Source organism: Antennarius striatus, chromosome 12 (assembly GCF_040054535.1).
Source record: "Antennarius striatus isolate MH-2024 chromosome 12, ASM4005453v1, whole genome shotgun sequence".
Classification (NCBI taxonomy): domain Eukaryota; kingdom Metazoa; phylum Chordata; class Actinopteri; order Lophiiformes; family Antennariidae; genus Antennarius; species Antennarius striatus.
The window spans coordinates 6767859-6784146 of NC_090787.1; the positions used below are offsets into that span (position 1 = coordinate 6767859).

General features: G+C 36.8%; 1 protein-coding gene across 1 annotated transcript in view; it reads left to right on the plus strand.

The window, feature by feature from the left end:
* Positions 1-16288, plus strand: part of ube2f (ubiquitin-conjugating enzyme E2F (putative)) — a 36600-nt gene that overhangs the window by 1074 nt on the left and 19238 nt on the right. The window contains exons 2-6 of the mRNA XM_068329025.1: positions 1315-1486; positions 2006-2035; positions 4584-4649; positions 12545-12612; positions 16015-16085. Of these exons, the coding sequence (XP_068185126.1) occupies positions 1372-1486; positions 2006-2035; positions 4584-4649; positions 12545-12612; positions 16015-16085 (350 nt within the window). The 5' untranslated portion in view covers positions 1315-1371. The remainder of the gene's footprint in view (positions 1-1314; positions 1487-2005; positions 2036-4583; positions 4650-12544; positions 12613-16014; positions 16086-16288) is intronic.

A 16288-nucleotide genomic window follows, 5' to 3' on the forward strand; every position in this document is an offset into this window, starting at 1 on the left:
GCAGCTGCGGCTTGTAACATTTTACTATTCAATTTTGCATTTCTGAAAAGAACAAACAAACCATCAAACAAACAAAAAACATGGCATTAGCTCATCTATTGCTCAGCTTCAAAGATACTTCTCTGAGCCAAAGGCCCGTGTTAACAGCCAGAGGCTGCACCAGTGGGTTTGAGCCAGACAAGGCAGCCTGGGGAGTTCAGCATCACTTGTGGCCTTGAACATGATTTTGGTATTGTACCGAATCACAAAATCTGGAATGGCTCATGTCTGAGCCATGTTGGCAAATTTACAGGCTATTATTTTACTAAACTATTTTAAACCCAAAACTATTTTGTGTGGAGGACTAATACTTGGGTTGTTGGGTTAGGACTACTCACTATTGTATCGTAATATTGCATCCATGTTTTTATTATTTTTATTTATTGAGTATTGAATGTGTCAAAGCTCTTGAATGTGTTTCATATTTTTTTATTTTCCAAAAGATATATTTGTAAGTATTGTATTTTTTTAGATGCTAACATTTTTTGTTTCTAATTTAAAATCAGGTTTGATATCATTATATATGATTATTTTTTACACTTATAGGAGTTGGAATTCAATAAGTTCTTTTGAATCATTTTAGGAAAGTATCTTTAAATATTTTGATACATTTTTTGGTCAGTTTTCTTTTCTGATAAGTGACTTTAATCCATTGTGTCCACTTATACATTTCATTGTGGTATGTGTTCATAAATAAAATCAATTTCATTCCTGAATTTGAGGATGTCAAGCTTGAGATAATGACTTCCTGTTTTAACCATTAATAGGAAAGTTGGCTGAAGTGTTATACTGTAGGACTCTTTCTGTCCCTTTTCTATTACAGCACGTGTTGAATATTATGTATCAAAGAAATGTTATTCCTCATAGGCTAGAATTGTCATGATTATCTCTGTAGGGGCCACTCTGTCTGATACATATCTGTGAGACACTTTTTGCATTATTGATTCTGCTGTTGTTACATGCCACAGTGTCACAACCACAAATGTTAATGTATAGTTTGAGAATATTTTATCATGTTGAATTGTTCTCTTCTTTCAATCCTAACAAATCCTAACAAAACTACACCATAATATGTAAAATATTTTTATTGAGATTTTTAATTTTTTAATCCTTAATTCCAACCATCTAGCCTTACATTATCTATATCTGCTTAGCACAATGTTGTGGGAGAATAAAGTGTATTCCATGTATATATCTGATTCAATGTGGATATTTTCTCTATTTTGCAAAGATAATTATGATTCATTCCGTCTTGTTGGCTTGTGGTATCGTCAGGTGTTTGGCCAGCAGCACAGTGTTGGGCAGACTGAGGCAGATTGCAGCAGCGCAGCCATGCTTACGTTGACCAGTAAGCTGAAAAGAGGCGATGGTGGAAAGACGGGACGTGCCTCTGGAGCCTCCGACTCCACCCACAGGGTCTCGATCAGGGACCGCCTCCTTACCAAAGGTACGTGGGTCAGTGTCCACTTTGTCTATGGTGTATTTGTACAGAAACAAAACAAACGAGGCAGCTAAATATTTGAAGACTGACACTAGGCTCAGCAAAATCGTTTGTCAAGCACGTGTTTTGGTTTCATTTTCAACATAGACTCCAGAGAGAAAAAGAGAATGTCCTGCCTTATGCTTTTTGATGACTGACACAAATAAGCAGTGACAAACCCAACCACACGCCAGCCTGAGGCAACATTAAAGAAACATCCTTCCACTCTCTGTGTGTCTTCCTGTTGGTTTTGGCATTTCCTTTCTCTCTCTTTTGGTGCCCACTGATTGAGTCAATCTGTTTTTTGTTTTTTTCTGTGCTACAATTTATTTTACTTGCATTACAGATATGATGTTTTTATGCTGATCAGCGTTGAGATGTTTGTTGTTGTTGCTGTGATTGTGTTATTGTCTCATATTTGAGTGTGTGTTCACCTGAAAAATGCTGGCTATCGCCTTATTTATTGTTCTTTTTCCATTTTCATAGAAGTTGCAGATCTTGAAGCCAATCTCCCTAGTAAGTATTTTTTACCAGTGAAACCAAACTCAAACATCGCCCATTCTGTCCAAGTTCATTACATGTTGTGTTCTTCTCTGTGGTAAAATTAGTATTTGTTTCACCCACGACTTTTTCTGCTCAACACATCTGACAGTGTGGCAGCTCAATAATTGACTTAAAATACCTTCATCGTTATGCAGTTGTTCAAGCCCACAAATGTGTGGAAGGAGCAGACCTCCAAGCTCATATATAGTATATGCTGCTCTCATTTCTGGTTAGTTGCTTTGAGAAATTAATTTGAAAAAAGGTAAGTAGTAACATTATTCTTGATTGTTTTCAGGTATCATAAGCTATTGAGCAGAATTCTTTTCAAATAGCATTTATAATGTTTTGAGATAGAATGTTTCATAATTGGCTGATAATGTGAATATTACAGATTAAAGCCTTGCTGGTGTAAATTATAACCTGATTAATTTTTAGAGGATAGATTGATCTGCCAAGTCATGTCATGAAGGCCAAGCATGATTTAGGTTTTAATATATGGCCTTCTCTCCCATCCTTTCAACTTAAATGCTAATGAATTAAACAGGAAATGAGCCAAGCTCTTAAACATGAACACTTGAGCTAGGAGTTGCATTAATTTCACAGTTAATAAGCCCTGATCCAAATACCACAAACACTGTTTAATAACAGTACAGGGAAAAGTTTCAGTGATGAAAAGGCAGTCAAGTTCCTCTCTACCACACACTTATTCTCTCTCAGAGCCCACAGCTTTTAGTTTGTTTAAAACCTTAATACTGGCGCTCTGCCACTGAGCTACAGTATTAAAACTGTAAACACAGCAAGTAACCCAACATCAATATACTCATTCAAATTTCAGAAAGCTGCTAATTATTTTGAGCTGTAAAAAAAAAACTGCAAAGTCAGAAGAAGGTAAGAAGGTATACTTTTATTGAAATTACGTTTGTCCCTCAGGTGTACATTTTTTTTGTGTTAGTTTTTCACAGTCAGTATGTACAGGCCCCTGAAACAACCACAGCACACAAGGGGGCCTGTAAGCATGCAGTTAGTACATATACAACAACACACAGAAGTTAGAAGAAAAGTATTGACGGTTGTTACTGTCGAAAAAACATACTGCCTTATGGAGTTTGTGTAAACTTACTGGATTTCAGAGCGTTGCAAATAAGCATTCTGTAAATAAGTACAATTCAACTTGTTTCTTCCTGAATCTTTGGTCTGAGCAGGACTTTGTATGTTATTCCACTTCATTTGTTCAAAATAAGGACCATTTCCACATGATTTAAGGGCAATTATAAAGTGTTGCATTGACCACACAACTGCCCTCATTAAGCTCATGAATGGGAGTGCAGTAGGGTCACAGTCCATCAAGATACTGTAACTGCGACACATCAGGTCTTTATGTCTAACAACAACTCATTCAAATTGAATTTTCTTCTGTCAAAGTTTCACATTGAAATAACGAACAACGTTAAACAATAGTGGCGAGCAGAGACAAGAAGGCAGTAGCTAGAATGTTTGATTAGTAACAAATGTGTGGTTTGTCTTTTTCATGGCAGAAAAACACTGCAGATAAATATATTACAGATGACTCAGTCTCTCCAACATGAACATATTCTTGAGGCTGAAATAAATCATTTCTGACATTAGGTAGTTCATACAGTGAGAGACAAAATGGGTGATTTCTACACCCGAAAGATCTCTTTCAGACTGACAGTCCTACAAGGATGTGGCTTCACTGTCCTGGTGAAAAACAGGATACAGCTTCTATATCCAAGGTGGTGGGTGAGATTATGCAAAGTGTGATACCCCCTCAATAAATTTTGCATTTAAAAAAGGAGGGTGAGGTGTCCATTAGCAACCAGGCAGAAGTGTACACATAAATTCATCCATATACTACAGTATTGTCAAGGTAACCTATTATTTGATATCTCTGATGAGCGATGGGGCATATCGTATCTCAGCATTCACACGTTAATGACTTTCTCTCAATATTTCTTCAATCATTTATGGCCGAGTTGGCATAAATGATTGAAGAGCTTGAGAAAAGTTTCATAAGACAAATTATCCTCCAGCTCTAATGAAACATCATCATTATTCGTAAAGTGTTTAACTTTACACACAGCTCACGGCAGAGTAGCTGTGATTAAAAAGCAGGTGAAATGCTTAATTTGATGTAGTGCTACTTTTAAACAAGTAGACATCACAATTATTGATTTTCACAAGGCTCATAGTGTTTGTCACGGAGCGCTTCATGTATGTTAAGTCATATTTTTGACAGAAAAAAAACAACTTTATTTCATTTAAGATTTATTTTGATGTCGTTGGCCGTGAGCGCAGTACATGTCTTTGAACGCCAGGGGGGAATCTGGTGCAACAATGAGTCCCAGTGCCTAAATCCTGCTATCAGTTTGAGAGGCATTCATGTACTGAGGGTCAGGAAGCATTATACATTAACTCAATATAAATCCAAGTTATAAAACTGAGTAGACTACATACAGATGTTTCTAATAACTCTTACCTTCTCCATTTTGTTCATGCTCAGGTACATGTAAAGCCAATTTCCCAGATGAGGACAAGCTGCATCATTTTCAGCTGGCAGTGTCCCCTGGTAAGAAAAAAAACACTCTCTCCCCTTGTCTACTCTTGCATAAATTGGTGGTTTAATAATTCATTGGCTGCTCTGATAATGGATGATGTCATCTTTGCAGCACTAGTATGATATGCACTTGTTAAAACTTTTTTTTTCCCCCTGTTCCTTATTATTGTGATGGAGTCCACCAGTAATGTTCAGTTAAAGAGAATAACTTTTATACAGTTTTTATACAGTATATAATCAGTGTAAAGCCGTAATTGATTTTTTTCCTTTCATGTACTGCCTTTCATCCGTATAATATGGATGTCATCTGTCAATTGTGAGGGAGGAGAATGTTGTGTTTTGATGGAATGAGAGTTAACACAATGTAAGAAATATGTAAGTCTGTGTGGACCCTCAAGTATTCCCTTGAAAAATATCCTGTCAGTTTCCTCTTTATATAGGTACCATTGTGCGCAGTCATTATCCTCCATACATCACCTGCTTTCTCAGCACTGTTCTAAACAAATTGAACGACCCGTCTTATATTGCGTAAACTGAACACACTGGTGTGGGATTATTTAAGTCTCTGGAGGCTTTCCTGCCACTTCCTACTCTGTGTCACGTCGATTTTGTCTTTGTTCTTGAACACAATGTCACCTTATCATTGCTCTCATTTATAAAATATGTGAATTTGCGGTTAGCTTCCGCATGGCTTTGTCCTGGTGTGTGTGTGTTTAAAAGAATGAGAGGAGCAAAGAAAGAGACAGTTGAGGATAGTGACACATGATCACAATATTTTCACACTGTTAGGACACAAGTGGGGCTGCACAATATGAACAAAATGTCAGCTCACATAAAATAGTTTGCATAGCAAATATTTTCCCAAGGCCAGCAGCTTTGTTTGAGACACAAGCAGATTCAAATTTAGTCACCTGATCCATGACAGTAAGATTGTGCACTATTTTTGTTTTTTTAGATGTTTAATCTTAAAGGATCATTTTCTATATAAAAATTATTGTTTGACGACTTTTGTCTGTGAAACATGTCTGGTATAGTTTCAAAACTTGGACACAAAACTTCTCTTGAACTTTGTACTATCCCTTGGTACATGGAAAATACTACATTTAACCTGACATAACAAAGTATTCAGATTTCCACTTGACATACCGTTCAGAATCAGCTGCTAATGTAACGTCCCACTTAAGGTGAGTGAGCAAAAATGAACCATAGTCCATTTTAAATGAACGCAGCACCTTGTGGTCACATTCTTGTTATTCACCTCATGATTTATTATTCTTTAATCTTAAGGATTGTTTTGACTTTCAGCAGTGTTCCTTTAATTTTGTATAAACCGCTGAATTATTCATCTCGAGTGATCAGCCATTATTAATTGTCAGTTGTAGCTAAAACAACCGTCAAATTCATTGTGGCAGTTTCAGAAGATGGAACCACAGTCTTGGTTTTTTTTTTAACCTCAATTATTATAGTTAATATTGGAACATTTCAGATACTGGTTAAGTACTAAAGAGATCTGACAAGCTGACTGCTTTTTATTCCGGTTTCTTGAATATACCTTATAATAATCAAGAGAAAATATTTCATACATGAAGCTTTCTAATTACTGATATTATTAGTATTATTATTATTATTATTATTATTATTATTATTTATTGTTATTTATTGTTGTTTATTATCTAAAACAATGACAGTTTTCTGTTTTTTTGTTTAATAGTTGATTGCAGCTCGGCAGAATTCTTTGATAAGGGTAGTGTTGAAAGCTTCGTGGGAAAGGTGTCTCTTTTTTTTTTAGCTGCATTTGTAATGTAGGTATATGTAGCTGACGGGAGGTACTGCATCAGTTTTTGCAACTCATCCTTTTCTGACTTTGCACTCAACTTCTGTTTACTCAAATACCTTTGTAAGCAAAATCTGCAGAGAAAAGCAAAAGATCAGCAATTAAAGACAGGTTATGGTGTCATGTTCTCATAGAGGACTTGGTATAGAGGTAGAGTTCCCGGAAAGGCTTGCTTAATTATTTAAAACCCATCTCTCCTGATGTTCACACCTACCATTTCACTGCCTTTCACTCTCTCCTTTCTTTCAGTTTCTCTTGCATACCTTTTTATCTACATCTGTTTATTTCTCTGTTTTATTTCTCCTCTGGTCTACTTTCTCCATGTCCAATCTTCTGTTATTCTTAAGGCTGTTTCAGCACTGTGCATGATCAAGATACAGATCTAGAACTAATTGTTGTATCAATGAACTCGCCAAAAAGTGATCTCTTAAAAATCCTGTGCATATATTTTATCATTCTTAGGAGTTGTCCCTCTGGTCTTTTTGCACAATCATTGCAACATCTAAGTATGGCTGTATGTCTGTGTGGAAGATGTGAGATCCTATAAAGTAGGAATCTCATTTTTTTTTATTGTCCACATACTTTGGTGTCAAATTTCCTTTGAGAAATGATAGATATTATCTGCACAGAAGCTTTAATATGTGCTGCAGGGAGGGCAGTTGTTGTCTGACAGGAAAATAAAAGATGCAAGGGGAACTGGCCTCAGGATGCAGGTTGTCCAGTATCCAAACCAGTGTGTGGTAACATCCTCATGACGTATCATCAGGAGAATTTATAGCTCAAGGCTTACATAAGCACTTCTTTCCTTTTGTTTTCCACTATTTTATGTTGCCTTTTAGTATTATTGTATGAATGGTACACAGTAGTGCAGTTTGCTAGACATTAGTAAAGTTACAGAATTGTAATCATTTGAGTCTCTTATGCTTATATGCAAGTATACTTGTGTATACATGCATATAAGCACATTACTCAAATCATCCAAGTCAAAGACCAACCAAAAGGAACAAAAAGAAACATAATAACACATGAATATCAATTCATCAGCAAAGTTTTGTTCAGTTATCTAATTTACACTAGATGAGTGGTTGGACAATTTATTATATGTCATTAATTCTATATTAGAAAGTGTTTAATTATATGCAGTGTTTAATGAGAATGTTCATACCAGGATCAATCAAGCGAGAGAAAAAAGAGAAATGGCGAAAGTGCTCACAGTGACTGTTTTTTTTAAATAGTTATTTTCATTTTAGTATTTAAGATCCTTTCCCATAAAACAGCTTTGTGCTGTGACCCCAAATCCACAGACCCCCTTGTCTCTGAGGAATGTGGGATGCAACAAGTCTGAACACATTCTCACATCATTGTTTGGATTATCATCAAAAAAAGAAAGAAAATTGATGTATTGTCTTTGCATCCCCACTTTGTACTTTTCTGTTTTGCTTCATTTGCATATGGATAGGTATTCTTTTGTTGTACATGTCGCTGCAGAAACCTGCAAACATTTATTTCATGAGTTAGACTCATTAAGTGTAGTTATATTTTAGGGTTAGCAAAATTGTGTGTGTTTTTTCTTTTTTTTAAAGCAGACATGTCAAAGACAACACAGTGATCTATTTTTCACTAAAGGGGCTTTCACACCCACCACATTTGATTCAGACCTTTTGAGTTTTCGTTTTCATCCACACCGAACTTGCAGGTGTGAAACATTTTCTGATCACAGTTATCTCAGTTCTCATGAAACTTACCATGGTTCGGGTTGTCGACAAAGTCGACGTACTTCAGTACTTTTGACAGGCTACTGTCATCAATGAAAAATCAACTGGAGGAATCAAAAATCAACTGTTTATCTCAGATTTCCACAACATTATGAGACAGTTTCATGTTGGCTTATTTGAAATCATAGTGCTGAGTCAATATTTCAACATTAATGACATAATTAGATGTTTTATTATATTATTATCATTATTATTGTTATTAATATTGTTATTATTGTCATTATTTTTGTTGTTTTTGTTGTTGTTATTATTTCTGTTTTGTTCTGTGAGTCATTACTTGATTGAACACCTTAGCTACGAAAAGTGTGAAGTCATGTTGGTGTATCTCTGGAAGTTATTACACAGATAATCAGATTCAGCTACAGGAAGTGGCATTTTGGGGTGCAATTTGGTTGCTGAGGCTAGTACACTACATTGTTGTGTATAAAAAAGAGACATTTCCAAAGGTCTATCCCTACCTGATTTTACCCAGAATTGGCAATCTGTGATTCTCACAATCCTCTTCAGGTGGGGTTTGCATTCACATGTTGCCAATAGAAACAATTCTAAAAGACGAACACAGACTTCTGATGACTTCACTTGTTCTAGTGTATAAAAACTCACAGGCATGATTTAATCCAATTATTGAGCACCTCTTGTTTGACAGTGGAATATCTGTCTGCTGGTACAATTTTCCAGGATTCTTCCTTCCGTCAAAACACATATCAGCCTGTCATCCTCAGAGTTCAATCACCTCCTAGGATTCTGCTTCATCTGTCACAGAAGGGGGTTTCAAATGGTTTCTAGAAGTGAGTGTTGATGAGGAAGATTAAGGTTAGCGAATCTGTACTTAAAACTTTCCTGCAAAATTTTCAACCAGTTTTTCCTATCATGCAGTTCTCCCTTTTGAGGTCCCAGCTGCTTCGCAAGTTGCGCGCAGCAAGCTAGGAAAATGTGTGGGCTCATCCTTTTGAAAATGGGCCTTTAGATTCTGAGAGAATTTGTTGACAAGGTTGAGGCTGACCTGCTCTATCAAAAACTAGGAAACAGTACATAATAGGAAAGGCAATAGAGCTCCTGTAACCATCTTTCAATGTCAAAATCTTTTTTTAATTTTTTTATTACAATGAAAATTAGGGCCTCTGGTTTGGTGTTTAGAAGATTACTTTCTTTTTTCCTTTATGCCAATCAAAAAATATATGTAAATACCATTTCCGATCTATGGTATATTTAAATACCATTGCAGCTAATTCTTCCTTTGATGACTCATAATAATCTTACCGTTAAGATTATTATGAGTCATCAAGTTGTTGATCCAAAGGCTCCAGTTATTTGTTTAGTCAATCTGCTTTTGGATGCCTTCCAATCAGTGACTTGCAGGGAGGTTAATGGCTGATGAGGAATTGACATTAGAGTCTGATTTACAGATTTATGAGCCAGAGTGGTGTATTATTCATTAAATTAGAAGCCTGACATGAAAAACTGAAAAAAACAACAACAAAAAAACCCAGCTTTTTTTAAATACACACAATATTTGGCCATAAGGAACATTTCCAGCTGTTTAGAGAGAGAGTATTAGCCATCTCAGTTTTTGACTTATCCAATTGAATACTCATAAAATTACTAACTGGTCTGCACACAAACAGCGGGTTACTTCCTGACCTGACGTTTCCAACAGATCTTTAAGCTCCCGCGTTCATTCTCCTTTATTAATTAGATCCTGCTAAGTCTGGTAGTCCAGTTTTGTGGTAATTTTTAAGGTTAGATTTTTTTTTTTTTTTCGTTTGATACTCGCATTGTGCAAAATTTCAGAACAAACTGCAGCTGCTTGAAATTTATCCGTAGACATGATCAGATTCAAAAAGAAAATCAATATGACAAACAGACCAGAGAACTAAAATTGAAAAGAGTTTATTTAATTATTATTTGTTTAGTTTTTTTACTCTTCATGAAGCAGGTGATGCTTCTAACGTACGGTATCTCTGGATTCACGTTTCAATGAAATTGGAACTGAAAGTTGTCCAACAACATGGAATTTATGTACTAGATGTGTAGCCTGAATTTAAAGTACAAATGATGAAATCTGTTGAAGATGTGCCAGGAATATTCCATTACATGTGTGGGTGTCTTTTGTGACAGTAAAGATCCAGAACGCTAATGACACTTTTCAGTTACTGGTGACCTCAGACTGCAGTTGTTTGGCTTTCAGTTCTGTCTTTCCATTTATCAGTTTGTTGCCTTTTCTCCTTTTATTAGTCTCTCTTTTCCCTTTTGTGATTCCTGCTGCTGTAGCTCTTTCTTTGTCCCTCCTCTTTCCTACTTGACATGTGTTCATGCTGTATCTCCACTTCACACATTGTCATTTATAATACAAGGGAGCCTGTCGGTGCGGTCTAATTAAATTGTGGTGCTGTCTTTGCTGCAGTGAATGGAATTGGTTGGGGTTTGGATAGACCTAGTGGTATTTATGAAGGCCTTATCTCAAATTGCTCAGTGCGAGTACACAAAGAGGGATTGTTAGAGAACCGGTTTGATTTATGCACATTTTGAATGGGTGTTAAAAAAAATAAACACATGAATTTCAAGTGCTTGTGATCCTGTATAAAAGTAGGATGGAAATTAATTTGTATTTTATTGTAACGTGAAGTAAAAATAATGGAAAGGGACAGATACCTTGTTTGCATGTCAAGTTTTTCCTTTGCATTAAAAAAAAAAGAGTTCTAGCACCCGACGCTTTGAAAGTAATCCTCAAATAACATTGTTTGTAGGTTCATTTAGAGGAACTTTAATTGTAGAAGATAGGGCTACATGATTTGTAATTAGAAAATCTGATTTCTCTCCTACATGTGATCTAATTTGTAAACAACAGACATTTTTCTGAATTTTATTTTTACGAGTTACATCACAACCAAATGCTGCTACTTTTGTCTACAGGATTCAAATGCCTTTGAATGCATCATTGACATTTCTTTCTGCCTCAACCTACAACAGTGCGACTTGTGTGCAAATCCCCAGAAGTAGGAGCATCTCAAATCGGTTGACAGTGAAATTAAACACCTGATCAAAGTCTGAGAATGTACTGGAATTTTTTTTTTGTGTCTGAAACTTATGTGTGAAACTAGTTTTAAGAAAGGGTCTGTTTCGTTTCGAGATTTTTTTGACAGCATTGAACATTTTTTTTTTTTTTACACCCACTTTTGTATATTTTTCATGTACCATTTTTCCTTAGTCTTTTAGTTCCCTGTCAGCATTTTAGCATAAAGTTGAACATTTTCAGAAAATGAGCATGACTGTTGCTGACAAGTGAAAGATATATCCTGAGGTCTTTCATTGCCTCTGCTCTAAGCTGCCGTCCCTGTGCGATGGATTTCAGCCTCACTCTTGTGTCAACAGGCAGCAACACACAAAGTAGAGTAAGAGAGTGTTTTTGTGCCCTGCTGCTCCACACATTTTCCCCTCTTTTCCAGCAGCAATTCACTTTAACATCCTTTCCTCTCTACTGGTCGCTCAAACAGTGCTCTCAAGACAAGAAGTGTTCTTTGACGTCCGAACCAACAACTGGAGCCTGGCTGGCTTTCACCTCCTTTACTTTAACCGGCTGTTACTTCTAGACATACTGAGTGTAACAGTCACTGCTTTATCATGACATTTAATCGCGATCCTGTTCAAAAGGTGTTTTTAATTGCTTCAGGGTGTAAAACAGACTCTGACACAGACGTATACTTACAAACAAACACACACACACACACACACACATTTTCTGTCAATCGATTAATCGGGTATAAACAATCTTTTGCCAGCTTCATTGCCTTTACATTGCTTTTGGATTCTACACTAACACGTTTGTGTACTACTTTGTTGTCCCATGTCAGAATTATTGCGGCTTGATCCTGGAGAAACTTTTATTATCCATGATTGAAACCACAACCATTCTCACTTGAACTTTTTACTTGAACTCTGTCTTTGACATTTGTCAGTTTTGACTAAGGTGGACGTTTACATCATGTTTAGCTGAGAAATATGCTCTTTCTTCATTTCAATTAAACCATTGGGTTGGCATGGGTTCAACCAGCATGCGCGTCTGACCATAAAAACATAAATGGACTCCATAACTCCACCTTAAAGAAGTGATGTTTGAATGGTAATGGTTAAAACAGTAAAGATCTACTCGACTATTGACCGTCTTTGATATATAAATTCACAAGATCTTTGTGAATCTTAGGTTAACACTCATCAATACTGAGTTGATTTAAAAAATGCTGTATATACCCCATTAATAAAACCTTGTTGTCTGCTTTTCTTCCTCTGTTCATAACCAGACGAGGGTTACTACCAAAGTGGAAGGTTTCAGTTTGAAATAGACGTCCCTGAAGCCTATAACATGGTGGTGAGTGTTGTAGCCATTTTTCTTAATGTATTCTCATATGTCAATTTGTGTATATACGTGTGTGTGCTTGTGTGTGTATGTATGCATGCATGCATGCGTGCATGTGTCGTGAGCTGTCAGTATTTTCCCATTTCAGCCAGTTAAAATAACAACCCATCCATATTTGACAGATAATGATCCACTCTGCTCTGACATGTTGTTTTGTGTATGAAATAGTCTGACACCAGCTAAAAACTTGGTGACACCAGTACAATATTCTTTTCAATTAAAATGTATGTACCAGTAGTTATATGGAGGCACAGCCCTTGAGTTTGACTATACTTTTTTTTTTTTTAATTTCAAGGTAAAAGCAGAGCACCTTTTTTCACCTGGCTTTCATGAGTTGTTTGCTGCTCACCCCTCTTTTATTTGATCTTTCCCAGTTACTCCAGCCACAGTCATTTACTCACCTCAGAGTGCGACTATGGATCTTAGTATTTCGTTTGTGTGCATTTCTGTTCATGCTTACATGTTTTGGTTTTCTCTTGTCTGAGTTTTACACCCGCACACACACAAATGCACACACATTTTTGCCACCACATCTGAGGCTGATTCATAAGGCCTGACACAGATTGATAGCTCATAAACATGCAACACTTTATCGGTGATGGATTTGATTGATAGGATTGGTTGTAATGGCGTTCAAGCATAAAATTGCTCCTGCTGTGGATGTTGAGGCAGAGCAGCGGCATGATGAGACATGAAGGAAGTCATATTAAATCATGATGAGCTACAAATGCATGTTGCAGTCAGCCAGGGAGCTGCTATGTATGTGTGTCTTAGTAATCACACAAATAATTTCACAAACCTGATGACTGACCTTGTTTGAAGTCTTACCTGGACTCACATCCTTGATTTTGTTGTTTTTATTTTTTTGTCGTACACACAGGTGTTAGGTTAGAACTGAGCTCTAAATGGGTTTCTATCCATCAGGGTAACAAAAAAGTTTTAGTGCTGCGGTTAAGCAGCAGTGGTCAGAGCAGATGAAATCCAATAACCGGTGTGAGTAATGATCCTGTCTATAACACAATAGGTGTCTGTAGCAGTGCTCTCTGCTACCGATGTTATGCTTATGTGGGTTCTGCTCGGCGTTCGCACCAATCGTGACATTCGCAAGACTTTATTTTGGCCAAAATAATAAAAGCTGCACTCGAAGTCTTTAGCACAAGGAACCCTTAAGCAATTCAGCATACAGGTTTTCTTACATCACCAATCTTAAGCATACTGAAACATGAGAGCAAGAGCGATTGAACACAATACCGCTGGGATAGCTTCGTATTAGCTCGCTCTCCTTGACCTCTTTCCTTGAACCACAACAACTCTCTCTCTGTTGCTCTGGTTCCTTCTCTCTCTCTTGCTCTGTCACACACTCTCTCTCTCGCACGCACGCACGCACGCACATGCACGCACGCACACACACACACACACACACACACACACACACACACACACACACACACACACACACACACACACACACTCACATCACTGAACTCTAACTAAATCCCTCTTGCCACTGTGTTTAACCCTTCCCAGAGGGAGCAGTGGGTGGCCTCTGAGGTGCCCAGGGACCCACTCCAGATCTAAGCTATTGCCTTCGTCAAGGGCAATGACCGCCGAACTAAGTTAGCATTTCTCGGATAGTGGTGGAAACTGGAGTACCCAGAGGAAACCTAAGAACAGGGAAAGCAGTGAGATCAGTGTCTACGGTGGCTAAGTGTTAAGTACTGCTGCCTCACAGCCATCCCTGTGTGTCAGTGAACCCTCATTAGTGACAAACTATAAATGTCTCTAAAGGTTTGTCATCATTATTTCTATGTATTTTTTTGCTGAAATAAATGTCAAGGCAAAATTGCTTACATCTCATACACAATATCTGGTATGACGGAAGATTGTCTGTCATTATCAGGCTAGAACTTTCCTTCAGTAAATTCCAGCTTATTTTGAACTTTAGTTGAGTATTTAAGGCAGCGGCTCTCTGTAAGCTCGACCGAAATTGGAATGTGGAAATAGAACCAAAGGAAGCAAACACATTGCAATAAATAGATATTCATATGGTTTCTTTGATTATTTAGCTTCTCTATTATTCCCACTGCTTTGGTGTAACTACTCTAAACCATTGGCATGACTAAAGTAATGTCAGACTGTGTGACCTTTCTCGGTCAAGAAAAATATGTAGCTTTTTGCTTTCACAAAACAGAACACAGTCAAACAAGACAAGTTTAAAAGGCTAAAAACGGTAAGGATATATAGACAGACATAGGAGTCTTCTGTTCAGTTTACCTACAAAAATACACTAAAGTCAACTGTTCAAGCTTAACTATCTTTATTTCTATCCTACTTTATGCAGGTATGAATGTGAGATTCAACAATTGAAAACTTGTATTCACTATTTGGAGATACAGATATACAAAATATTACTCAATGTTTATTTTTAAGTTTTACTTGGACTAGAAGACATTTTAACTTTGACCCCCACCAAAGCCATTGGTATGCCAATGGCATACCAATGGTATGGTAGTTTAGTTTTTTTAATTCAACAACGTGATTTTTCATTTCAATTTAAAAAGGCATGAAAAATAGCAAATGAGGTGAATACACATTTACATACATCGCTGGTTATTCCTGCCAGTCATAGGGATTAAAAGTCTAAGATTACAAAAACGTATTAATAATATTTTTCATTTACCTTCTGATCGGTCTGTCACCTCTCCTCCCCCCTCTCAGCATTCACCATTTGTTGTTCAATTAGAATTTTAACGCAAAATCTACTATAAAACACTATATTCTTAATTTATTTAGATCGATCGTCCTCGCCTTGTCGTACACCAATTCGCGGGTTAGTTTGTAAAAATAGAATCATTTTGTTTTTCATTGGACGAAAGGAGGTCATGACTCGAGTGCATATTTAATGATCGGGAGCGTTCGGGTCACTTCGGCTATGTCCGTTGGATGCGGATATAGCGGCGCTAGTGAGCGAAAAAGTTGTAAGTTTTAGCCTCTTTTCCGTAAAAATAAGAACACCACTGTGGCTACACAGGCTAAAAACCTTGTAGCCAATCTGGAATTTACTTCGCCTATGGCGAAGTGGCGAATGGCTCGCGCGAGCCCAGATTTTCGAAGAGAAACGGATAACCACCACTGAGGTCTTATGGGTCATTTGCTTATTTTAAAGGGCTGTTGTGACCTTCAAAGAACTTTAATCCGCTGTTTATAACAATAAAAAAAATATTACTGTAGTCGAAGCAGGTTGTTTTTATTCATCAATATACAATACAATTTTAACTGTCATAGTGTAAAATAATAAACTAAATAATGGTTTGTCTCTCTCTGTCTGCTCTTTGTTTTTCTCTTCATATTCAGCCTCCAAAAGTGAGATGTCTGACCAGAATATGGCATCCGAACATCACAGAAAATGGGGAGATATGTTTGAGGTAATGATCTTTGTTTCACCATTATTTATTAATCATCTTATATGCAAATAATCATCATCTATTAATGTTACCCTTTTTTTCTGCTATATAATAGCAATCAAAGAATTGTTTTGACTTTTTGAGACATCCATTATCACACATGACCCCTGATGGTGAAATCTCATCACTCTCTCAAAGAGGTCTTTTTCACAGCAGTCCTATAA